General features: G+C 45.8%; 1 protein-coding gene across 1 annotated transcript; it reads left to right on the plus strand.

Annotated features, from left to right (window-relative positions):
• The first annotated feature begins 4,844 nt into the window (after positions 1-4,844).
• LOC129625119 (pancreatic trypsin inhibitor-like) lies at positions 4,845-17,428 on the plus strand. The gene is made up of 3 exons (XM_055543265.1): positions 4,845-5,016; positions 16,460-16,651; positions 17,087-17,428. Exons 1-3 carry the CDS (start codon positions 4,860-4,862, stop codon positions 17,125-17,127), a joined length of 390 nt encoding a protein of 129 aa, XP_055399240.1. The 5' UTR covers positions 4,845-4,859; the 3' UTR covers positions 17,128-17,428.
• Positions 17,429-27,288: the final 9,860 nt, after the last annotated feature.

The raw sequence follows: 27,288 nt of genomic DNA on the forward strand, positions 1-27,288 counted from the left end.
CCTGGATCAGAGACCCTCAATATGAGGGTTAGGAGAATATGATGCCTCAACAATCTAGGGACCATGCCCCTCAACAGCAGGAAGTAGTTATGGAATGAAAATGATGCCCCTTTCCCTTGGCAACATAATTCTCCTAAAAGAAAAAGGGGGAATGAGAGAGCCAATTCCTAGGCAGGTTGATAAGAAGTCTGGGGTCCCCAAGGAGGAGAAAGGGGTCTGGGGCTCTCAGAGCAGAGATAGGAATATGGAATTCTTGAGAAGGAGGAAAGGACAGACATCTTTTTTTTCTCTACATTCCTTAGTCTTAGTCACATAAAACATTTTTTCTTTAAGCCTGAAACTGATGATTACACAACAAACAACTCAGTTTAAACTCTGTACTAAGGATTATATAACAACAATGTATCCGGCTTGAGGACAGTTTCTCCTTCCTGAAAACCTGGCTAATCCTGTTATCTTAAAATGTAAATTGTGGGAGTGGATCTAGTAAGATCTCTACAACCTTGAGACATTCTTTTGATTTATTGTAATAACCAATTTAAAAAGTATATAACTCCCTTGCTAACACTTGCAAGGGGGGCATTCTCCATCCACCTTCTGATGTCTAGTCAGAAGCTTTCTCTGTCTCTTTTCACTTGAATAAAACTCTGCTATACAAAAAAAAAAAAGTATGTCTTATGGAGTCAGAAAAATTTAATTTCCAGCTTTGCTAGTCACTATCTGTGTGAGCTCAGGCAAATTTTTGAACTTCTGTGGATACAGTTTCTCTTTGGGGGTAACAGTGGGAAAGTCAAAGTGTTAATTTCTCAGCCGTGTCCTGCTCTTTGCGACCCCATGGACTGTAGCCCGCCAGGCTCCTCTGTCCATAGAATTCTCCAGGCAAGAATACTGGAGTGGGTTGCCATTTCCTTCTCCAGGGGGATCTTCCTGACCCAGAGATCGAACCCAGGTCTCCTGCATTGCAGGTAGATTCTTTGCCGTCAGAGCCACCAGGGAAGCCCCAATAATGGTAACTACTTGTGTTTGGAATCCCCAGGACCATTCAGGTTTAGTTCATAAAAGGACTCACAGAACACTAACATGTTGTATTGATACTCAAGTTTCAAGTATCAATACTTGATATTGATCAATTATTGATCAAGTGGATCAAGCGTCCAGTCAACAAAGGGGGAAATGCAGACGGTGAAACTGGAGAAACGCAGCACAAGTTTCCAAATGTCTCCTCCCTGTCCGGATATCCAAGTAGCTCAAACGGTAAAGAATCTGCATGCAATCTGGGAGACCTGGGTTTGATCCCTGGATTAGGAAGATCCCCCGGAGAAAGGCATGACAATCCACTCTAGTATTCTTGCCTGGAGAATTCCATGGACAGAAGAACCCAGTGGACAACAGTTCATGGACTCGAACAGTCGGACACGACTGAGCAACTTTCACTTTCACTTTCCTCCTAGTCCAGTCACACAGAATCTGCTTGATTCCCTCAGCCCAACTCATCCAAGCTGTTGCCAACCAGGGAAGCTTACTCCTGTCTGAGAGTCTTGGGTTTTTTACTGTGGTCAGTCACATAGGCATATACCACCTACACGGCTGACCTCAGTCAGGGAAGCCCCAGACCCCTAGAGGGAAAGAGGCAATTCCCTTGTTTAAAACCATTAAAGGACTTCCCTGGTGGTCCAGTGGTTAAGAATCCATCTGCCAATGCAGGGGACATGGGTTCGATCCCTGCTCTGGGAAGATTCCACTTGCCAATGAGCAACTAAGCCGGTGTGCCTCAGCTACTGAGCCTGAGTGCTGCACTCACTGAAGTCCGTGCACCTAGAGCCTGTGCTCCACAACCAGAGAGACCACTCCACTGAGAAGCCCACACACCGCAAGAGCAGAAGGCCCTCATACAGCAACGAAGAACCAGTGCAGCCAAAAATAAATAAATAGAGCAAAATAAAATACCTCATTTTAAAAAAATGATTGATGAACATAGAAACTCTATTGAACACTTCATAAAGTGGGTGGTCTCCATCCCGAAGGGTCCAGAGAACCTCAGAGGATTTACAGGACCAGAGTTAAGTTTTGGTTTGCTGACATGGCACCCCAGGCTGACATGCTCATCTTTTTTTTTTTTTTGTAAGATTTATTTATTTGGCTTCATTGGGTCTTAGTTGCTCCATGGCATGTAGGAGCTTGATGCTTTTGAACTGTGGTGTTGGAGAAGACTCTTGAGAGTCCCTTGGACAGCAAGGAGATCCAACCAGTCCATTCTGAAGGAGATCAGCCCTGGGATTTCTTTGGAAGGAATGATGCTAAAGCTGAAACTCCAGTACTTTGGCCACCTCATGCGAAGAGTTGACTCATTGGAAAAGACTCTGATGCTGGGAGGGATTGGGGGCAGGAGGAGAAGGAGATGACAGAGGATGAGATGGCTGGATGGCATCACTGACTCGATGGATGTGAGTCTGAGTGAACTCCAGGAGTTGGTGATGGACAGGGAGGCCTGGCGTGCTGCGATTCATGGGGTCGCAAAGAGTCGGACACAACTGAGCGACTGAACTGAACTGAGGGATCAAACTTACATCCCCAGCACTATGAGGTGGATTCTTAACCACTGGACCACCAGGGAAGTCCCTGGAGTGACTCATCTTGAGTCTAGATGTTTATCTCAACACAGGCCTGAGATCAGACCCAGACATTCTTACTGGGAGCTGGGTGTCCCGTTGATGATCATAAGAGGAGGCCTGAATCTTTGATCATCTACCTCTTGGAGGCACAGAGCTAAACATTCTGTGTTCATTTGTCTCAAATGCATTCACAGCATCCCAAAGACATGGGCTGATTTGATAAATAATCACATTTTACAGATGAAAGCACTGAGGCCCAGGAACAACGGGTAATTCGCCAAACCTGGGTCCTCCTACTATTGTAGGGGAGGAAACCTTTCCCTGTTTCTCTTCTAAATTCCTTGGCTGGTGTGGTAATTTAATTGACATAAGACAGATGAACAGGAGAAAAACAAATTTCATACATACATCATCCCCAAAGACATGGGACCCAGAGATAGTCGGGCAATTGAGGCTTATATGCCACTCAGAGTGAAGGAGAAGGGAGTGAGGATTGGGGCTCAAAGGGGAGGAAGATAAATTCCAGGAAGATGAGAAAAGCAGATATTTGGTTAACAAATGATTACCATGCCATGCAGATAGATAAATGTTTCTGATACTAAAAGTTATCTTTGGGGTTAGTTCCCTTCCAGATAAAGGCCCTCTAACTAAATCTTTTAGGCAGTTAAGGGAGTAGTAATCAGCTTTTCCTGAGTCTTTTGGGTCTCAAATATCTTCAGTTCAAAATAACCCACACACCATGTGGCCTGTTTGCAGGGGAGTGCATAACCTGTTTCATCTCACTGTGAAACATGCAGTCATCACACCCTGGGATCCAACATCTCAGCTGAGTTTATCTCCAGCATAAAATAAGCATTGAGGTCTAAATGGAATATTGGTGGTGGTGGTTTAGTCTCTAAGTTGTGTCCGACTATTTCGACCCCATGGACTGTAGCCCGCCAAGCTCCTCTGTCCATGGGATTCTCCAGGCAGGAATACTGGAGTGGGTTGCTATTCCTTTTTCCAGGGTATCTTCCTGACCCAGGGATTGAACCCATGTCTCCTGCATTGCAGGCAGATTCTTTACTGAGTAAGCCACCAGGGAAGCACCAATGGAATATTACTCAGCCCTTAAAAAAAGAATGAAATAATGCCATTTGCAGCAACATGGATGGGCCTAAAAAGTGTCATAATGAGTAAAGAAAGTCAGAGAAGGAAAAATACTGTATGACATCCCCTATATGTGGACTCTAAAATGAAAGGATACAAACGAACTTACTTACAAAACAGAAACAGACGCACAGACTTGGAGCACAAGCTTACGGTTGTATGGGAAGGATGGGCGGAAGGACAGTTAGGGAGTTTGCGATGGACATGTACACACCGCTATATTTAAGACGGATAACTAGCAAGGACCTACTGTATATTACATGGAACTCTGCTCAATATTGTGTAGCAGCCTGGATGGGAGGGGAGTTTGTGGGGAGAATGGATGCATATGTATATACAGCTGAAACTCTACACTGTCCACCTGAAACTATCACAACATTGTTTGTTGTACCCCAATCTAAAATAAAAAGTTAAAACAAAAACGAATTGATGTTTTCATCTTCCAAGGGTGTTTGCCACTGCTTTGAAAGTCCTGGCAATTCACTCGAATCTAGACCCAAGGGTCTCAATAGTAACTGGGTGGGGGGACATAGTCTTGTAGATACACACTTGTGCATGCAGCATGGTGTGGTGCCAGCACATGGAAATCTAATGGATCACTTCATCCTCAGGGAGTGGGGAGGGACTCGTGTTTATTTTTTGCAACAGAAGACAAATGCTTCCAGTGTGCAGGTTAAGGGGAGAGAATGTGGGCTTTTCTGAGAGTCAGCCCTTCCTGATCTTGGCTCTTCTTTCACATTCTCAAGATTCAGCTTTTCTCTGCCTGCTACGGCTCCTGCAGGCTGGCTTTCAAAGTGCGGTTCTGAGGACCATTTAATAGGAGAGGAAATGACCTGGGGACAGACCTGCAACAGGGAGCCTGTTAGGAATGCTGCTTCTCAGGCCTCACCTAGACCTGGGGAATCAGAATATGTATTTATTTCCACAAGACCCGCTGGGGGAGTGAAGTCTGAGAAGCGCTGTTACTGGGCATTGGGCCCCAGCAGGCAGATGCGGGAATAAGCCTGGTTAGGTGGGAAGCTCAAGCATGAAGAGGACTGACCCCAGCCCCTCCCCTTTCCCCACTTCCCTCCTCATCGCCTGATCCCACCCCTCAGCATGGGTGTGAAAAGCCCAGTCTGCCCCCAGGATCCTCAGGAGCCCTCCTGCAAGGCCACGAAGATGAGCCGTCTCTGCCTCTCCGCAGCCCTTCTGGTCCTCCTGGGCACCCTGGTGGCCGGTACCCCAGAGGGTGACGACAGCAACAAGGATGATGGTAAGTCCCAGCTCCTGTCTCCTCTTCAGACCGGGTGGGAGGGAAAAGGGGAGTCCTTGGAAGGGGCTGCAGAACAGGCATGGGGTGAGTGTTATCAACCCTCTCTGGATTTCTCCTGGGAAACTGGGCAGTTTTCACTCTAGGGACATTTCATGACTCTCAAAAAGAAAAGCATTATGTTTTCAGCTTAAAAAATTATCCTGCATAACTCTACCAGATCAGGTACCCCATCTCTGAGACTCTCTATTCCTGGTCACTGCCTGTCACGCAACAAAAAGATCACTATTTGATCCTTGTCTGGGTTTATGGTCCAGGTCTCCTAAAACCCTTGGAATTTGCTGCCTTTTGTATGTTAAGGAAAGTGAAGTTGTTCAGTCATGTCTGACTCTTTGTGACCCCATGGACTGTAGCTTAACAGGCTGCTCCATCCATGGGATTTTCCAGGCAAGAATACTGGAGTGGGTTGCCATTTCCTTCTCCAGGAGATCTTCCCAATCCAAGGATCGAACCCAGGTCTCCCGTATTGTAGACAGACGCTTTACCCTCTGAGCCCTCAATAGCTTATGGGTGGGACTGGTCTCCAGGACATTCCATCAGGTGATCTGAGGATTAGAATTTTCTGCCCCCAGCTCCTCCGTGGGGAGGGGAGGGTACTGGGTTAGAAGTCAAGTCACCAGCAGCTAATGAGTCAATTCATTTGCCAACCCAGTAAATAAAAACCCCTAAACATGGGAATTGCAGAGCTTCCTGGATGGGAAACATTCAAGAGGGCTTTTCTCTAATAGCAGAGATCAGGCTTCTCACTGCGGTGGTTTCTCTTGTTGCAGAGCACAGGCTCTAGGGCACTCGGGCTTCAGAAGTTAGGGCACTTGGGCTCAGTAGCTGTGGCTCCTGGGCTCTAGAACGCAGGCTCAGTAGCCGTGCCGCACAGGCTTAGCTGCCTCGTGGCACGTGGAATCTTCCCAGGTAAGGGATCAAACCCTTGTCTCCTGCATTGGCAGGAGGGTTCTTTTACCACTCATCCACCAGGGAAGCCCCTGAGTTTTATCCTTTATTTTATCCTTTATCCAGTAAATAAAAGACTTTCCTGAGTTGTGTGAGTCGTTCTAGTCAATTATTGAAACTTGAGAGTGGAAGCCGCACAGCCCCTGAATTTCTAGCCAGTGGCTGAGAGGTCTGTGGGACCCCAGGGACATGTAGCTGGCATCTGAAGTGGGGCCGTCTTGTGAGGTTGAGCCCTCACCCTGTGGAGTCAGGGCTAACTCTGCAGATTTAGAGTCTGAAGTGAGTTGACTTAGGGGACACCGCATTGGTCTGGAGAATTGGTTGGTGTTGGAAGAGATACCCCATGTTTGATGTACAGAAGAAACCCAGACTCGTATATCCCTGGGCTTTGATGGCTGGAAGGAGGCTCAAGTACAGGTGAGTAAAAGTGGAGGGCAGTGTTCCCAGAAACTCTTACCAGTTACCTAGATTGTAACAATTCCCTGCTGACGGCAGGTGCTTTTACATGGGTGCTTTCACGTGGGTTGTAACAGGACTGTACATTGACCCGACCTTACCACTCACCTGCTCTGTGACCTGAGGTCATCACTTTGCTGCAGTTTCCTCACCTGTACAAGGGAAAACTACCAAACAAGTTCTTGCAATGAATTATCAATCATGAATATAGAGGGTTTTTTTTCACACTTCACACCTGATAATGTCCATTTTCCACCAACATGTCTTAGTCTGAAGAATTTTTGTCTACTTACCCCCAAGAAAAAAATATGTAGGGGTCAAATAATGATATTATTGGGCTTCCCAGTGGCTCAGCTGTAAATAATCCACCTGGAATATAGGAGACATGGAAATGTGGGTTTGATCCCTGGGTCAGGAAGATCCCCTAGAGGAGGAAATGGCAACCCACTCCAGTATTCTTGCCCAGAAAATTCCATGAACAGAAGAGCCTGGCAGGCTACAGTCCATGGGATGGCAAAGACTCGGATACGATTGAGTGTTTCAACAACAGTGATATTATTTCTCCATTATTATTGCAAAAATGTAACACTTCCATGACTTTGCTCATGGGGACAAGGTTATACTTCTCTCAGGCTGTTAGAAATTTGTGATGACTCAAGGCCCTTCCCTTTATTCCCATGTCTATTATTTTATCATCATCTCAGGATTCGGAATGTTGGAGTAGATTCATAGTTTTCTAGATGTGCTGCTACCGAAGGTAAGTCCATGTGCCTGACTCACAGTGAGGCTAAGCAAACCGAGAAGTCTGAGTTTGGGGCCGAGAAAGGTTTATTGCAGGGCTATGCAAGGAGACTAGAGCGGCTCAGGCCTTAAAAACCCCTAACTCCCCCAGAGAGAAGCTTTTACATGCAAGATTCGCGGTGAAAGCTGTAGATGTGTGATTGTGTGACTTTCTTCTGCATGGTTGGTGTTCCAAGAACTTTGTGCTCAGCCAGAAGTTCCCTTCCTCCACCGGGGTGGGGAATTTAGTTGTCACAAAGGAACTCAAAGATACTGATAAGTATATTCCTTCTAGAGGAGCCTGGACCCGACCGCGCCCTGCCCCATTGTGCACTATCGTTCATTGACTGCTTCTCCTTTGTTTCTGGTTCCCGTCCCTTCCTTGATTAGCAACTGCTTGAATCTTTGGTATTCCTTTAGTATTCCAGAAAGTCTAGGAGGCTGAAGCCTTTTTCCTGCAAATAAGAAACAAACTGGGGACACGGAAAGTCTTTCGTGCCGGGAAGCCCAGAACTCCATAAGCTCCTGCCCAGCTTCAGACATTTCACTAACAGGAATTTAATTCTATTCATTCTACTCAATGACTGCAGCCAGCAGGAGCATGAGGTGGGAGATTCATTCACTTGACAAATATTTATCAAGGCCCGGCAAACCATTGTTGTTGGTGTGAGGACACACCTATGAACAAAATGTAGCACAAGAGCCAGTAGCAGTCTAGAAGAGAGACAGACAATTGAGTAGGTGAAATACTATGGCAGTTCATGACAAGTGTTTTGATTGTAGAGATTGATGGGGGAAAGGAATCCATGCTCTTTCTGCAGACCGGTTAACAAAACCCTCAGTGGTAAGGAGGTGTTTGATAGGCAGCCAGGACCAGGGTGGCTGGAGCTGAGTTGGTGGAGCAGAGGGGAGAGGAAGGGGATAAGGCAGAGAGGCCATGGGGGAAGGTCGTGAGGTGCTTCCTAAGGTTTTACAAGAATCAGAATTTGACTCTGAGAGAGCTGGGGAGTCACTGAGATTCGGAGTGGTCACAGGAGCCACGGGTAGGACTCAAGTTAAGACTGCATCCCTGCGGCTGCAGTGCAGAGAGTGGCCTCTAGGGGGCGAAGGGCAGAGACCGGCCCAGTGAGAGCTGCCGCAGTGGTCGGTCCAGTGAGCCAGGACGGAGTGTGTAGCCCAGTTATTTCTTGGGTTGACTCCAGTTCCCTTGAATAACATGAATGGCTTGCCCATTTGAGGATAATTCTGTTCCTTAATTAAACAATTAAGCATATTTGCTGTTTTCTGATACACAAATGCATTAGTATATGTTCCTTATACTAGAAAAACGGTCATTATAATAGTTTTATACATAAAACTTAGAAAATAAAAATATCAAGGGACTTCCCTGGTGGTCCAGTGGCTAAGGCTTCAACAGGGGGCATGAGTTCAACCTCTGGTCAAGGAACTAGATCCCATATGCTGCAAGTAGAGATCTCGAGTGCCTCAACAAAGACCTGGCACAGCCAAATAAATACAGTAGCGAGAAAAAGACAAATAAAATAAAAAGAAAAAAAAAGAAAAATAAATACAGTAGCGACGACATGGAAGCATCTTAGATGTCCATCAGCAGAGGAATGGATAAGGAAGTTGTGGTACATATACACAATGGAATATTACTCAGCTGTAAAAAGGAACAGGTACAAGTCAGTTCTAATGAAGTAGATGAACCTAGAGCCTTTTATACAGAGTGAAGTCAGAAAGAGAAAGACAAATATCATATGTTAACACATATATGTGGAATCTAGAAAGACAGTGCTGATGATCCTATTTGTGGGGCAGCAAGGGTGACACAAACATAAAGAACAGACTTTTGGACACAGTGGGAGAAGGAGAGGGTGGGATGATGTGAAAGAAGAGTATTGAAACATACACATTACCGTATGTAAGCTAGATAGCCAGCGGGAGTATGACGTAAGATACAGGGAACCCCAAGCCAGTAACAATCTAGAGGGGTGGGATGAGGAAGGAGGTGGGAAGGGGGTTCAAGAGGGAGGGGATATATGTATACCTATGGCCAAGTCATGTTGATATCTGGCAAAAATCACCACAATAGTATTAAGTAATTATCCTTTAATTAAAAAAAAATGTTAAGGGTAAATCAAGATTTCAAATCTTGCAACCCAAAGATTAGGGATAAATCCTTCTACTTTGAGGTCTTAATGTACATGAACTCACAACCTTGTTCATCCAGAGATGAGGCGGGAACAATGCAGCATAAGGCAGAGCTTGGGGCTTGCCCAGTAGCTCAGTGGTAAAGACTCCACCTGCCAGTGCAGGAGATGTAAGAGACTCGGATTCAATCCCTGGGTTGGGAAGATCCCCTGGAGAAGGAAATGGCTACCCACTCCAGTACTTTTGCCTGGAGAATCCCATGGACAGAGAGGAGACTGGCAGGCTATGGTCCATAGGATCGCAAAGAGTCAAACACAACTGAAGCGACTTAGCATCTCGCATCATCTAGGCAGAGCTACCCCACAGGTAGGGCTGCCCTCCGGAAGCACAGCCTTCCCTTTCCTCAACTCCTCAGCCTCCAGAGAGGACAGACTCCACCTCTGCCACAGGGCTGTGATTTGGGTGAGGTGAGTGAGGCACTCACTCAGCCCAGGATTGATAGATCATGCTATGCTATGCTATGCTAAATCACTTCAGTCGTGTCCAACTCTGTGTGACCCCATAGACGGCAGCCTACCAGGCTCCCCTGTCCCTGGGATTCTCCAGGCAAGAACACTGGAGTGGGTTGCCATTTCCTTCTCCAATGCATGAAAGTGAAAAGTGAAAGTGAAGTCGCTCAGTCATGTCCGACTCTTAGCGACCCCATGGACTGCAGCCTACCAGGCTCCTCCGCCCATGGGATTTTCCAGGCAAGAGTACTGGAGTGGGGTGCCATTGCCTTCTCCTGATAGATCATAATTGATTGAAATGTTGCTCTTGAGTCGATCAGTCTTGTCCAACTCTTTGTGACTCCATGGACTGTAGCCCACCAGGTTTCTCTGTTCATGGGGTTTTTTTCCCAGGCAAGAATACTCAAGTGGGTTGCCATTTCCTTCACCAAGGGATCTTCCCAACCCAGGAATCGAACCCTAGTCTCCTGCATTGCAGGCATATTTTTTACCACTGACCCAATATGAAAGTTTTAAATGAAAAGGAGGTGACCCTTCACTTGCTTGACCTGCCTCTTTTCTTCACCCCAACCCTGGTCCTGCTCAGCTGGGACCAAGAGTTTTACACTGAGACTTGAATACACCTCATTCCCAATTTCAAGTGAAATTGTTATCTTCTACCAGATATAACTTGCTATTTCAAAGAGGAAACTCTTCTTTTAAATAGAGAATTGCCATTCTTTAGGCTTTAAGAAAGCAACTTTCTAATTGATGCAAAGGTTTTCTCATAAATGAGAGCTTTCTCTCTTCTCTCTGGGCATTTATGTGATCCTTTTTAGTCTGAGTTTCACAGGCTTTTCTTTTTAGTGTTTATTGGATGGTTTATTTAAGGGATCAAGAAGTCTGTGGATGTATAAACATATTGAATAACTCAGAGACTTTTGAGTTCCCATCTTAAATGTCCATCAAGATAGTTTACATTTTGACAACTTATGTCTAAACTATATATTAATTTTCCTATTTCTGAACCAATACATATTTTAAAACATTGCGTAGAATAAGTATGAGTTCTTGATATGCTTGGGTGTTAAAATGAAGGTATTTACTTAATCTGAGGCTCCAAAAAAGAAGCATCATGTTTCCTAGTGTTGGGAAAACTGGCTGTGTTGGTGTCCAGGGTGGTCCCTGGGGACTTCTCTATTGTGTATCAATGCTGCTGCTGCTACTGCTAAGTCACTTCAGTCGTGTCTGACTCTGTGCGACCCAATGGATGGCAGCCCACCAGGCTCCCACCTCCCTCAGATTCTCCAGGCAAGAACACTGGAGTGGGTTGCCATTTCCTTCTCCAATGCATGAAAGTGAAAAGTGAAAATGAAGTCGCTCAGTCGTATCTGACTCTTCAAGACACCATGGACTGCAGCCTACCAGGCTCCTCCATCCATGGGATTTTCCAGGCAAGAGTACTGGAGTGGGGTGCCATTGCCTTAGGAGAAGTTTAAAGGGCTTTAATGGGCAATTGTGTCCACAAGTGATTTTTAGGTTGGATGCTGCCCTGAAAAATTAAATTAAATTTAATGAGCACATCTAACAATTACTGTAATAACTAGTGTTTATTGAGTATTGATTGATTACCAGTTACTTGACAGACATCATCGCTAATTCTCTCAACAAGTCCCTGAGGTTGGGGTTATTATGTTCATTTCGATGATGATGATGCTGTGGCTCAGAGTGGTTACTTGTCTCACCTCAGGTCACACAGCCAAAGAGTGGCTCCTCTAAGACTTTAAAGAATATAGTCTAGGGGCCTGCACTAGATGTTCCTTGAGACTTGGGTGTACTGGGATAGGAAGGGGTGGGAAAATGACTCTGAGGGGTGGACAGTGAGAGGGCTGAGGATGGGGCTTTACCCAAAACCCAGATTTCTTCTAAGTTTTCCTTTGAAAGAAGGGATCTGTTGCTAAAAAGGAATTGACACCCAAATCCTCAAGGCAGGATGGAGTGCTTTTACTCCACAATACATACACTTCAACCATTTTCTGATGTCAATAAATATTCTTGTACAGCATTACTTACTTATAAAAATTGTGGTATATTTTATTTTAAATATGTCTTCTTTCATAATTGCAAAAGGAATACATGCTCACAGGAACTCGAGAGGATATAAAGATGTGTAAGGAAAGTTTTTAAGACTCCTCGTCTTGCTGTGTGTTTGTTTTCCCAAGCCATCAACCAATTGTCCAGTTCTCAGGGAACACTGACTGGCTGTCTTTGCATCATACCAGTTCTGACGCTAGCAACCTGGAAATAGTGTCAGATTCCACCAGTTAATGACTGTGGCCCACAAGTCTCCTCCCATCTTCAGGCTCCAATTACAGGTCCAGCCTGTCACTCATGCTTCTACCAGCAGCCGTATATCAGAGTTTCCCACGAACTCCTGGAGTTAAGTGAGTTTGCTAGAGCAGCACAGACTTGGGGAAACATTTTACTTACAAGATTAACAGTTAATCAGGGCTTCCCTGGTAGCTCAGTGGTAAAGAATCTGCCTGCAATGCAGAAGCCCCAGGAGATGCAGGTTCGATCCCTGGATCTGGAAGATCCCCTGGAGGAGGGTTTGGCAACCCACTCCAGTATTCTTGCATGGAGAACCCCATGGACAAAGGAACTGTGCAGGCTACACTCCATAGCGTCACAAAGAGTCGAACACAACTGAAGCAACATAGCACGCAGGCACGCACTGCTGCTGCTGCTGCTGCTAAGTCGCTTCAGTCGTGTCCAACTCTGTGCAACCCCATAGACGGCAGCCCACCAGGCCCCGCCGTCCCTGGGATTCTCCACACACGCACTAGCTTCTCATAAAAGGATATAATTCAGGACAACCATATGGAAAGGTTGCACAAGGCAGGATATGGAGAAAGGGCACAGAGCTTCCATGCTATCTCGTTGCTCATATTCCCTGAACCTGCTCCTGTTTACCAACCTGGAAACTCTTCAGATGCAGTCCTTCTGTGTTTTTGCTGGAGGCTTCCTCATGCAGTCACGATGACTGTGTCATGACTCACATAATCTGTGGCTCAGACGGTAAAGCGTGGCTTTACCCTGATGGCTCAGATGGTAAAGTGTCTGCCTACAATGCGGGTAGACCCAGGTTCAATCCCTGGGTCAAGACCCCCTGGAGAAGGGAATGGCAACCCACGCCAGTACTCTTGCCTGGAAAATCCCATGGATGGAGGAGCCTGGCAGGCTACAGTCCAGGGGGTCACAAAGAGTCAGACACGACTGAGTAACTTGACTTACACTTTCCTCAGATAGTCATGATTGATTAAATCATGAACTATTCAGTTCAGTTCAGTTCAGTCACTCAGTCGTGTCCGACTCTTCGTGACCCCATGAATCGCAGCACGCCAGGCCTCCCTGTCCATCACCAACTCCCGGAGTTCACTCAGATTCATGTCCATCGAGTCAGTGATGCCATCCAGCCATCTCATCCTCTGTCGTCCCCTTCTCCTCCTGCCCTCAATCCCTCCCAGCATCAGAGTCTTTTCCAAGAATCAACTCTTCGCATGAGGTGGCCAAAGTACTGGAGTTTCAGCTTCAGCATCATTCCTTCCAAAGAAATCCCAGGGCTGATCTCCTTTAGAATGGACTGGTTGGATCTCCTTGCAGTCCAAGGGACTCTCAAGAGTCTTCTCCAACACCACAATTCAAAAGCATCAATTCTTCAGTGCTCAGCTTTCATCACAGTCCAACCCTCACATCCATACATGACCACTGGAAAAACCATAGCCTTGACTAGATGGACCTTTGTTGGCAAAGCAATGTCTCTGCTTTTTAATATGTTGTCTAGGTTGGTCATAACTTTCCTTCCAAGGAGTAAGCGTCTTTGAATTTCATGGCTACAGTCACCATCTGCAGTGATTTTGGAGCCCAGAAAAATAAAGTCTGACACTGTTTCCACTGTTTCCCCATCTACTTGCCATGAAGTGATGGGACCAGATGCCATGATCTTTGTTTTCTGAATGTTGAGCTTTAAGCCAACTTTTTTACTCTCCACTTTCACCTTCATCGAGAGGCTTTTTAGTTTCTCTTCACTTTCTGCCATAAGGTTGGTGTCATCTGCATATCTGAGGTTATTGATATTTCTCCCAGCAATCTTGATTCCAGCTTGTGCTTCTTCCAGCCCAGCGTTTCTCATGATGTACTCTGCATAGAAGTTAAATAAGCAGGATGACAGTATACAGCCTTGACGTACTCCTTTTCCTATTTGGAACCAGTCTCTTCTTCCATGTCCAGTTCTAACTGTTGCTTCCTGACCTGCATATAGGTTTCTCAAGAGGCAGGTCAGGTGGTCTGGTATTCCCATCTCTTTCAGAATTTTCCACAGTTTATTGTGATCCACACAGTCAAAGGCTTTGGCATAGTCAATAAAGCAGAAATAGATGCTTTTCTGGAACTCTCTTGCTTTTTCCATGATCCAGCGGATGTTGGCAATTTGATCTCTGGTTCCTCTGCCTTTCCCAAAACCAGCTTGAACATCAAGAAGTTCACTGTTCACATATTGCTGAAGCCTGGCTCGGAGAATTTTGAGCATTACTTTACTAGCGTGTGAGATGAGTGCAATTGTGCGGTAGTTTGAGCATTCTTTGGCATTGCCTTTCTTTGGGATTGGAATGAAAACTGACCTTTTCCAGTCCTGTGGCCACTGCTGAGTTTTCCAAATTAGCTGGCATATTGAGTGCAGCACTTTCACAGCATCATCTTTCAAGATTTGAAATAGCTCAACTGGAATTCCATCACCTCCACTAGCTTTGTTCGTAGTGATGCTTTCTAAGGCCCACTTGACTTCACATTCCAGAATGTGGATGTCTGGCTCTAGGTGAGTGATCACACCATCGTGATTATCTGGGTCGTGAAGCTCTTTTTTGTATAGTTCTTCTGTGTATTCCTGCCACCTCTTCTTAATATCTTCTGCTTCTGTTAGGTCCATACCATTTCTGTCCTTTATTGAGCCCATCTTCACATGAAATATTCCCTTGGTATCTCTAATTTTCTTGAAGAGATCTCTAGTCTTTCCCATTCTGTTGTTTTCCTCTATTTCTTTGCATTGATCACTGAAGAAGGCTTTCTTATCTCTTCTTGCTATTCTTTAGAACTCTGCATTCAGATGCTTATATCTTTCCTTTTCTTTGCTTTTCGCTTCTGTCACCAGTCATATCCACAATTGGGTATTGTTTTTGCTTTGGCTCCATCCCTTCATTCTTTCTGGAGTTATTTCTCCACTGATCTCCAAAATGGCTGTCTGAGGAGGCCTTACAAATAGCTGTGAAAAGAAGAGAAGCTAAAGACGGTAAGATGGTAGGTGTTGCAAGAGGGCATCAGAGGGCAGACACACTGAAACCATAATCACAGAAAACTAGTCAATCTAATCACACTAGGACCAAAGCCTTGTCTAACTCAATGAAACTAAGCCATGAACTATTGGTGACTGATAAACTTCCACCCATTCTCTTCTCCCTGGAGGTGGGAGCTTTAGAGGGTCAAGCTGACAGTTCAACCATCTGATCAGGCACTTGGTTCCCGTGGCAGCCAGTTCCCATCCTTGGGTGGGAGCTTTCCAAAGTCACCCTCTTCACATTACTGAAGACACCTTTATCGCTCTCCTCATTTAGAAAATTCCCAGGGTTTTAGGAGCTTTATGCTAGGATGGAACTAACACCAAATATATATTTCTAATTACATTATAAATCACAACATCACACCCCCTCAAAATTCTAGTATTCCCATCTCCATGAGATAGCCAAAGTTAATACACTATAGGACTTCCATGGTGGTCCCATGGTTAAGAATCTGCCTGTCCAATGAGGGGACATGGGTTTGATCCCTGGTCCAAGAGGATTTCACATGCTGTGGGGCAACTAGTCCCATGGGCCACAACTCCTGAGTCCACGCAACTAGAGAGTAACCCCCTCTCACCACAACCATTTGCAGTGAAAAAGACTCAGAGCAGCCAATTAACTAATTAAAATTAAAAACATTTTTAAAAATATACCATATGTTTTTCCATTCCTTTCTCCATTACAGCATGATACTTTCCCACTTTTTTTAAATACTGGAAACTTTCAACCTTACTCAAAAGTACAGAAAATAGTATAATTAAACCTTATGTACCCACTGTTCACTTTCAGCAATTATCAACATATGGAGAATATTGTTTATGTTTGACCTTTTTCCCCCCAGGATTTTAAAAAGCTAATCTAAGGCATCATGCAAATAAATCTTCATATAAACCTTCATGAATAAATCTTCATATAAACCTTCATGAAGGGTATATGGGTTTTTTTTTAATACCATCACCATGTCATCTTCACACCTAAAAGAATTAATAATAATGCCTCAGAATGCAGGTCCTCAAGTGGAGGCTTCACAGTTCAGGCTTTCCTCACCACCGCTACGGCCACCCCACCATTCTCTGTTTCAAGACACGGGGGTCCATTTGCTGACCTTGTAGCCGAGCTGTGATGGCCATCCTCGTAACTGACCCATTGTCCCTCCCAACCCCTCAGGTCTGCGCTCTGCCTTCTGTCTGCAGCCTCCATACACCGGTCCCTGCAGGGCCATGTTCACCAGGTACTTCTACAACGCCGTGTCCGGGCTATGCCAGACCTTTACTTACGGCGGATGCAGAAGGAAGCCGAACAACTTCCTGAGTGAGAAGGAGTGTATCAGCACCTGTGGTGGCCGCAACAGAGCCCAGGGTAAGGCGGGGGCAGGGCAGGGTGGGAGGGGAAGGGCTGGGGAGAGAGGCGGAGCTCAGGAGCCACACACCATTCACTCCTGCCCGGTGCCTTTCCTCCTCGCTGCTGGCCAGGAGAAGTGGCCGCAGTGTCCTGTGAAACCACACACTGAGTGAGTTCTCCAGGGGCCAACTTTCCAGAAGGTCACCCCTAGAATCACCTTCCAGGTAATCTAAGCCACTTTCAGGCTCCTCTTTCTCGGACGCCGAGTCAGCCACCCTGCCCAGCGGGTCCACCATGCTCCTGAGCAAACAGCTTTTCTCTTCCTGGTCATCCTGGTGTCAGGAGTACCGCGCTCGCTCCTTTCTGGGGTTGTCAAGACTCTGTCAGGTGTACGCTGTCAAGGTCATGGGCTTCAGTGATGAAAGTCAACAAGTTCCTTCTTTCTTCTTACAGAGAGTCTGGCAACTGTGCTCCCTGAGACGCTGAAGTCCTAGGAGGCCCCACGGGACTGTGGCTGCTTCTGAGCTATTTGAGCCTCCTTTGCTTCCTTCTCAAGCCTACCCTCCTCAGCAGAACCCTGCCTCTCTCTTCACTGCAACCTCACCCTCACCCCCCTCCCCAATATCACTGCTCTCCTTGGAGGGGCAGTGTGGGAATTTCTGGTCCAGCCCTGAGCATCACTGGTGGTAGAAGTCTTTTCAGTAAAGAAGCCCTCTTGCCCCACAGTGATGTTACGTATTTGTTTGTGGCTTCAACCTCTGGCCTTATATATAATAAATTAATTTTCTAATTAAATTAACAGGAGTGGATTCTGTTGTCTGCAACCAAGAACAGTAACCCGTTGGGTCCATGAAAACGGTGGTCCTTCTCACTGTTCAGCGGTGTGGAAGGCACCGCTTCTTTTTCTGTCCTCAGACTGGGCCCTACCAGGTTTAGGAACCATTCTAGCCCCATCTACCTCTTAATGGCCACCCCAAGCAACACAAAAAACTGGGGAACAGATACCATGCCGTGAAAGCATTTGTTTACTTTTTGGACCAGATCAGTCTGGGGACTGGTCATCCTCCTGGACTCTCGGGAGGAGAAAGGAAGGTGGGTGAGGCTCACTTCTCCACTTGCTCAAGGAAACCCCTCCCCTGAGGAACTGTGGCAGGGTGGGGACTTTTATTTCTTCTAAAGAAAAGCATCCACCCACTTAGCAGCTGCCAGGTGCCAGGCTCTGTGCTTAGCATTTTTTTGGCATTATTTCACTTAATCATTTGAGAATCCTTTGAGGATAAAATGGGGGTATGCAGATGTCAGCTGGCTGGTGGGTTTGTTTCCTGGAGTTCCTATAACAAAGCACTATGAACTGAGTGGTTTATTTATTAATATTTATTTAGCCACACCATGCAGCTTTCAGGATCTTAATTCCCCGACCAGGGGGTCAAACTATGTCCCCTGCAGCGGAAGCCTGGAGTCCTAACCACTGGACAGCCAAGAAATTCCCTGAAAACCAAATATTTATTCTCTCTCACTTCTGGAAGCTAGAAGTCTGAGATCAAGGAGTCAGCAGAGCCATGCTTCCTTGGAAGGCCCTGATCCATTCCAGGTCTCTCTCTCAGCTCCTGGAAGGCCTGGCTTGCTGCAGCATGAGTCCAGTCTTTGCATGGCATTATCCCTATCTGTCACCTAATCTGCCCTTTTTGTCAGGACACCAGTCATACTGGATTTGGGCCCATCCTAATGAACACTTAATCCCCACACTAGAGACCCTATTACCAAACAAGCTCACATTCTGAGTTGCCGGGGGTTAGGACTCCAACATCTCTTTATTGGTAGGGACACAGCAGCAGAACCCTAACCATGACAGCCTAACTGACTGTCCCAAAGCTTTTGTCCTTTGCAAGGAGAGACAGTTAAGAGCCCAACTCCCCAGCCAGTCTGTAAAGATCCAGAGCCTGGGTTTGTTATAATTTGGGGTTCCCAAGAAGCAAAGGGAATATAGTTTATTGGGTATGAGAAAGGGCAGGAAAGGTGGCCAACAAACATGGAGGAGCAAGCCTACTGGCACTGTTAGTGATGCCCTCCATCCCATGGGGGAGGGGCCAGGTGGGGTACAACGCCTTCCTTGTAGTTGCCTCCCCCAAGAGGTTAAAGGGCAGTTACCAACTCCCTGTCACTCAGTGACTGGGGACTTCTGACTCCCTCGGTGCACAGGCTTCTTGTGTGGCCCCAAGAAATCCTTCAGGCAAAGAGCTGCAGATACTGGCAGTTGAAAGCCAGCCAGCAACACCCAAGGTAGTAGTAGTCGGCGGGCACACTTCTACCAAACTATGTGGCTTTGAATAATTAATTTATTTAACATCTCTGCACTTGTCTTCTTCCTACCTGGGGTTGTTGTGAGGAAAGTGAATTAGGACGTGCTGAGCCCTAAGATCAGAGAGCCTGGCATGTACTTAGTGCAATGTAAACACCTGTTAGGATAATTATTGACTAAATTATATGGCCAAAAAAACAAGAGAGTTCCAGAAAAACATCTATTTCTGCTTTATTGACTATGCCAAAGCCTTTGACTGTGTGGATCACAATAAACTGTGGAAAATTCTGAAAGAGATGGGAATACCAGACCACCTGACCTGCCTCTTCAGAAACCTATATGCAGGTCAGGAAGCAACAGTTAGAGTTGGACATGGAAGAAGAGACTGGTTCCAAATAGGAAAAGGAGTACGTCAAGGCTGTATACTGTCACCCTGTTTATTTAACTTATACACAGAGTACATCATGAGAAATGCTGGGCTGGAAGAAGCACAAGCTGGAATCAAGATTGCTGGGAGAAATATCAATAACCTCAGATATGCAGATGACACCACCCTTATGGCAGAAAGTGAAGAGAAACTAAAAAGCCTCTCGATGAAGGTGAAAGTGGAGAGTAAAAAAGTTGGCTTAAAGCTCAACATTCAGAAAACAAAGATCATGGCATCCGGTCCCATCACTTCATGGCAAATAGATGGGGAAACAGTGGAAACAGTGTCAGACTTTATTTTTCTGGGCTCCAAAATCACTGCAGATGGTGATTGCAGCCATGAAATTCAAAGACGCTTACTCCTTGGAAGGAAAGTTATGACCAACCTAGACAACATATTAAAAAGCAGAGACATTGCTTTGCCAAAAAAGGTCCATCTAGTCAAGGCTATGGTTTTTCCAGTGGTCATGTATGGATGTGAGAGCTGGACTATAAGGAAAGCTGAATGCCGAAGAATTGATGTTTTTGAACTGTGGTGTTGGAGAAGACTCTTGAGAGTCCCTTGGACTGCAAGGAGATCCAACCAGTAAATGCTAAAGGAAATCAGTCCTGAATATTCATTGGAAGGACTGCTGCTAAAGCTGAAACTCCAATACTTTGGTCACCTGATGTGAAGAGCTGACTCATAGGAAAAGATCCTCATGCTAGGAAAGATTGAGGGCAGGAGGAGAAGGGGACGACAGAGGATGAGATGGTTGGATGGCATCATTGACTCGATGTACATGGGTTTGGGTGGACTCCAGTTGGTGATGGACAGGGAGGCTTGGCGTGCTGCGGTCAATGGGGTCGCAAAGAGTCGGATACAACTGAGCAACTGAACTGAACTGAACCACTGGAAAAGAAATGGCTCCGACCTCACCTAGGAGTATTCATGTTGGAAGGCATGTGGAAATGAAGCTGATTCAGAGTCCGTATTTCATACGTGAGGAATTTAGAGCCAAAGAAAGGGGAATATCTTGCCTGGTGACACCCAGCTAACAACTATGAGACATTATAATAGACTAAACTCAGGCAACATCACTCATCCTTTCAATCATTCATCACTCTATCTTTCATTTAGTGCTTGTTCTGTGATAGGAAGCAGGGAAACAGTAATGACCAAGACAGTAGCTTCTAAATGAGAGTACGTGATTACTCTCATTCACACCAGTAAATATTTTGAGTATGTATTTGTGCATATACTCATATGCACATTGTTGTACTAGTATTCACACTTGAAGTAGTTAATAATATATATTTAATAAAGAATAGGCTAGAGAAAGGGCTTTCCTGGTAGCTCAGCTGGTAAAGAATCCGCCTGCAATGCAGAAGACCCCAGTTCAATTCCTGGGTCGGAAAGATCCCCTGGAGAAGGAATAAGCTACCCACTCCAGCATTCATGGGCTTCCCTGGTGGCTAAGATGGTAAAGAATCCACCTGCAATGTGGGAGACCTGGGTTTAATCCCTAGGTTGGGAAGATCCCCTAGAGGAGGGCATGGCAACCCACTCCAGTATTCTTACCTAGAGAATCCCCACCGACAAAGGAGCCTGGCAGGCTATAGTCCATGGTGTTGCAAAGAGTCAGACACAACTGAGTGACTAAGCACAGCACAGCACAGGCTAGAGAAAAATAAGCAGAAGTTTGTAGATGCTTTCTCCTGTCCCGCCGTGCACCCCACTTTGGACACCTCTAGACCAGGACTGGCTTTACCTGCAAAGAACTCCCTACCCAGCCTGGAAAGCAGACATAATTTCAGAAACATGAATGCTGTGAGAGCTGAAGAGGAACCGTAGCTGTCACCTGAAGAGGTCAAGGCCAGCCTCCCAGAAGAGGCAAGGTTTGAGCTGAGTGTGGAAGGGTGAACTGGATTCTACCAGGTGGAGAGAAGAGGGAAGACAAAGACATGGAGCTGAGCGCCAAGATTCAACTTACATCCAGTTCCCAAGTTGGAGTCTATATCAGTTTCCATGCAGCCTTTGAGCATCACAAGGGAGACCCCAACCTGTTCATCAAAGTCCACTCAACCCTGAATACAGACGGATCTGGGAGTCCCCTCAGAAGAGACAGAGGAAGAGGAAATACCTAGATGTGAGAGAAACACCTCATCTGTGTGAGAGCCCTTGTCCCAAAGTTTGAGTTACCAGCTTCCTCCTGCTAATCCCTGCTCCTGAGGGAGTGAGGCAGCCGCCTTTAGCGTCTCTAAGAAACAGACCCATCAGAGTTGAGTGACATAGGTGAGTGGATGTTGGAATGAAGGATTTGGTGGTGGATACAAAATTGAAGAAGTCATCTTAAAAATTAAATGGTGGGATATTTAGCTGTCAGATACTCAACCAGCCTCAGTTTTTATACCTCCTTCTACGGGGAACACACTTCCTTGGGCAGCAGGTGCCAGCTGGCAGCTTTCATCCGTACAAAGTCTTTTGTCCTAATGAACCAGTAAGATTCCCCCTCCCGTCTGGCCCTGACTTTCACATTGGTCCTTACTCTGCTCCTAAGAAACCTATGGACCAATTCCGCTGTCTTTGTCCTAAGACATTCCTAGAGACACTGGGAGATGGCAATCAGGGAAGTACCCCCATCTCTCCCAAAGTTTCTTTTAGGTTCTCTTGCAACATTTGCTAAGTCCCCTCTGCCAGCTTTCAGATTCTCAGGCCTCAAAGATGTGGACATCCCTTTGGTTCAGCTTCCAACAGTTTATGCAGAGGCTGATAGGATGGTTGCCACCCTCAGGAGGTACCCCCTTCACTGAATTGGAAGAGGGAAGTTGGTGTAAGAATAAGAGAATGGTCAGCACCCAGGTCACTCTCCTGTTTTGCTTTCCCTAGTAGGTCAAGAGCAATGATAATCAGAGACTGTGAGCTAAATGAGGGTGACTGAGAGGAGAGGGTAGGAGACTTCCCTGGTGGCCCAGTGGTTAAGAATCTGCCTTCCAATGCAGGGGACCTGGATTCCATCCCTAATCAGGGAACTAAGATACCATATGCCGCAGGGCAACTGAGCCTGAGCCTCACCGTACAGAGCATGCCACAACTGAGACCCAATGCAGCCAAAAATAAATAATAAATATTATTTAAAAAGAGGAAGGGGTAGGACGTAGATGGAGGCAGGACTCCAAGGCTCATGGAGGTATTGCCCAGGACACATCATACTTCAGGTTCATTATTAGATCTTCTCAGCTGCATAGCATTATGGGAATATGTTCAGAACCCACTGTCCCCAGTCAAAGGGAGAGCCCTGCTCTCCCAGGTAGAACCATTTTGACATTTTTCACGCCCCTGTCTCTGAGAAAACGTATGATGGATGGATCTTCGGAGAGCAGAGCTTAACTGCCTCACTACAGATGAAGTAACTGAGGCATCGAGGCTCTAAATACTACAGATAATTAAATAAAGGAAAAGAGAGAACAAGACCCTTCCATCTTGGGTGGCCCCACACAGCATGGCTCATAGCTTCATTATGTTACACAAGGCTGTGATCCATGTGATCCTTTTGGTTAGTCTTCTGTGATTCTCTTACTCACTACCTTATAGTCTGGGACTATCCCTCAAATCTCTGAGTTTTACTTTCTTTAATTATAAAATAAGGATAATGCTTGTACTTTTTCATGTTTTCAGCCATAGACCACTAGAAGCACTCCTGTTCCTAGCTGAACAAGTTGGGTTTATTACTCACAGCAGCACCTCACAGAACACCTCCCTTGAGGAACGATGTGGCTTTCCAATAAGATGTTAGAAAGAACTTTACAGGATGTGGTATGGTTAGCTTCAGGATTGAGAAGCTGGCTTTGCTCTGAACTGGATGCTGTTGGGAAGTGAGCAGTTCTCTAATTGACTGTCTTAATCTTTAAGAAGGGAAGACTAGATAGAGCTTAGAGCTGTACTTGGTAATGCAGCATTAGCACCACTCATTTTAGGCAGGATAACGGGATAATTTAGCTTGTTTTGCCTGTGTTCAAACTCGACTACAGCGTGTCCTGTCATTGTGTTGATGCATCATGAACACAAAATGGTCTTGTCTGACTTGAAAATTCTGTGAAATACTTATCTTCAGCAAGAGAACATAAAGCCAACTGTGAGTGCCAAGTCGGCTTTCAGACTTCAGGGGCTGCTTTTCTCTTTCTCATAACTTCTCATAGAATTAAGATGAGAATTAAGGATACGATATTAGTAAAATGCTTGGATAAGTGCCTGGCAGAGTACCCCTCAATGAATGGCAGCTCCAATAAGAGTAATAGAAATACTATTAAGAAATACTATTAATAAAGAAGTTGTGTGTGTGCCTACTCACTCAGTCGTGTCCGACTTTTTGTGACACCATGTACTGTATGTCACCAGGCTCCTCTGTCCATGGGATTCTCCAGGCCAGAATACTGGAGTTGGTTGCCACTTCCTCCTGCAGGGAATTCTCCTGACCCAGAGATCAAACCTGAGTCTCCTGCGGCTCCTGCATTGGCATGTGGATTCCTTACCACCGAGCCATCTGAGAAGCCCAATAGATAAGTTATTTAATTATAATTAATAAATATTAATTCATAGCAGTATAATGGAAAAGTACTTGGCTCTAAATAGAAGAGACTGACTTCAGTAGCTCTGGGTATTGCTGTATGACCTTGGACAAGTCCCTTCACCATTCTGAACCACAGTTTCTTTCTATGAAAAATAGGGTGATTGCACCTGCCTTAGGAAATCCATTCCTCTGACTTGCCTGGGAGTCTAGTGGCTGGGACTGCACAGTCCCAGTATAGGGGGCCCAAGTTCGATCCCTGGTCAGGGAACTAAATCCCACATGCCCAACCAAGAGTTCACATGCCAAAATTAAAGATCTTGCATGCCTCAAGAAAGACTGAAGATCCCACATGGTGCAACTAAGACCTGGTGTAGCCAAATAAATAAATAATTTTTTTTTAATAGAAGAAGAAAGAAATCCTCTCCTTTGGGTATTTTTGAGGACTAACAGATTACAATGCTGAAATGCTTTGAACACCACAGACCAAAACAAGCTGGCTAGAAACACATAGAGTTTTGGGCTTCCCTGGTGGCTCGGTGGTAAAGAATCCACCTCCCAATGGAGAAGACACAGGTTCAATCCCTGGGTCAGGAAGATCCCCAGGAGAAGGAGACGGCAACCCAGTGCAGTATTCTTGCCTGGGAAATCTCATGGACGGAGGAGCCTGGTGGGCTACAGTCCACGGGGCCACAGAGAGTCGGACACAACTTAGCAACTAAACAACAATATCTAGTTTTAGGGGTTTTTAGGCTCCTGACTGCTTTTTAAGTGTGCTATCAACTGCATTAAAGAAAGGAACAAAGAGCATTTTTCTTTGGTACCGTCACCTTCTAGAAGTCCACTATCAGGAATTTCCCCATTGTTTAAGGAATGTCAAAGTCCCCTTCCAAATTTGTTCCATTCTTCTTCACACTGAATCTAATTCCCTCTGGCTTCTGTAATAGGTCTCACCCATATCCACTCTCATGCCCATCCCATGCAAAAATATTTGACCCTCTGGTCTCTCAAAAATATAGGGAGAGGGAGAGGGTGGGAAGATTTGGGAGAATGGCATTGAAACATGTAAAATATCATGTATGAAACGAGTTGCCAGTCCAGGTTCGATGCATGATACTGGATGCTTGGGGCTGGTGCACTGGGACGACCCAGAGGGAGGGAATGGCGAGGGAGGAGGGAGGAGGGTTCAGGATGGGGAACACATATATACCTGTGGCAGATTCATTGTGATATTTGGCAAAACTAATACAATTATGTAAAGTTTAAAAATAAAATAAAATTAAAAAAATATATAGGGAGAAACTTTTGACTTTCTGCTGGTTCTCCTTTCAATTAAAGCTCCAAGGAACCAGCCATTAGGAACTGTTCTTTAAGGAAGGCACTCTCTGCCCACAGTGGCTGCCTCCTGGATCCAAACAAACCCTCTCTACTATTAGGAGGGAAAATTCAACTCTTTGGGTACGTGTGTGTGTGTGTGTGTGTGTGCATAAAGTGGGTTTATAAGTCAGCAGTTAATATGAATAATTATTTTAAAAAATATTTACTCAGCTGTGATGTACACAGGAAAGACATGGTCTCTGCTCTGTTATAGTCCATTTTCTAGCAGAAAATTCCGTGAGATATTGAACAAGTGATTACTAAGGAATACAATGCACAGGGTGTGACGGAGATTTCATAGGGGAATGGAGGTGATGGGAGTTGGATGGAGGGATGCCCTGAGGAAGTGAACTTTCACTTGAGACCTGAGAGATGAGCTAGAGTCCCTGAGCAGAAGGTGGGGAAAGGGTTCTCGGCAGATGAAAAAGTAAAAGATGGAGGAGGAGGTATGTGAGAATGAGTGCGAGGATGGGACGTGGTAGCACTGGGCATAGAAGTGGGAGCCAGACTTGAGGAAACTTGTGAGATGAGTTAAGAGTTTGGGGCTTTATCTGAGGTCAGAAGAAGGACCTGTTCAGCTTAGAAGAAACTGGCAGAGGATGGAGAGAAGGGTGGCAGGGGAGGTGGGCACCAAGGCAGGGGAGTCACGATGAAACCATACAACCCAGGCTGGGACTTGAACCATGGTCTTTTAACTGAGGTCACACACCTGTTCTGGGACCTTAATGAAGCTCAGCTTCTTTAAGTCTCATTGCATGAAGAATTCACTGAGAGACAAAGTGATTAAGAAGTGAATTTATTTATTTAGACAGATATACATTCCATAGACAGAATGTGGTCCGTATCAGCAGATGAGAATGGTCTTGGAAGAAACACACTCCACTGACACAGGGTGGGCCATCTCAGAAGATGAGGGGCCCAAAATATGGGATGGTTGCTCTTCGTGGGCTGGGTAATTTCATAGGCTAACAAGTGGAAGGATTATTCCAACTATTTTGGGGAAAGGGTGGAGATATCCAGAAATTGGGAGAAGGCAATCGCACCCCACTCCAGTACTGTTGCCTGGAAAATCCCATGGATGGAGGAGCCTGGTAGGCTGCAGTCCATGGGGTCACTAAGAGTCGGACACAACTGAGCGACTTCACTTTCACTTTCCACTTTCATGCATTGGAGAAGGAAATGACAACCCACTCCAGTGTTCTTGCCTGGAGAATCCCAGGGACAGGGGAGCCTGGTAGGCTGCAGTCCATGCGGCCGCACAGAGTCGGACACGAGTGAAGCGACTTAGCTGTAGCAGTAGCAGTAGCAGTATCCACTTTTTGACCTATGATGGTTGGCCTCAGAACTGTCGCGGGGCTGTGTCATTTAGCTAATGTGTTACAACGAGCATATAGTGAGGCTCAAGGTCTACTGGAAGTAGAATCTTCTGCCATGATGGTCCTAGTTGATTCTAACTGGTTTTTGTCATGGCTATGTCATTCTTTCAAAATGACATATGGCTATGTCATTCTGCCCCTTTCCTCGTGTTTCAGTGACAACTGTCCAGAGTGGAGACGGGAGTGGCCTGGATGCAGCAGAGAGCAGTGACTACAGAGGAGACAGCAAGGAGGGACAACCAACAGGCTTTTCTAGGAGACTGCTCGGAGTGAGGAAAGGGAAGAAGCATTGAAAGCAGTCAGGTACCTGGGAGAAGGGAGGGGGAGCGAGTCTGGGGGAAGGACAAAGAGTTCATCTTGGTCAATGTTGAGTCCATGGCACCTGTAGAACATTCATGGGAAGATATTGAGTAGACATTGATTCATCCAACCACTTGATCAGAAAATGCTGGTTAGGGATAGAATACAGGGTGATCAAAAGCTCAGACCAGACCCGATGACTTCAACCTCTGGCTCTGCCAACTTCCTAGCTGTGCAGTCAGCTCACTTCTGTCATCATCTGATCCTCTGCACAGTGGGAGCCATAACAGAACCTACTTCTTTGGTCAATAGTGACACCAAGGGGATGAA

The sequence above is a fragment of the Bubalus kerabau genome, chromosome 13 (assembly GCF_029407905.1).
Source record: "Bubalus kerabau isolate K-KA32 ecotype Philippines breed swamp buffalo chromosome 13, PCC_UOA_SB_1v2, whole genome shotgun sequence".
NCBI lineage: Eukaryota > Metazoa > Chordata > Mammalia > Artiodactyla > Bovidae > Bubalus > Bubalus kerabau.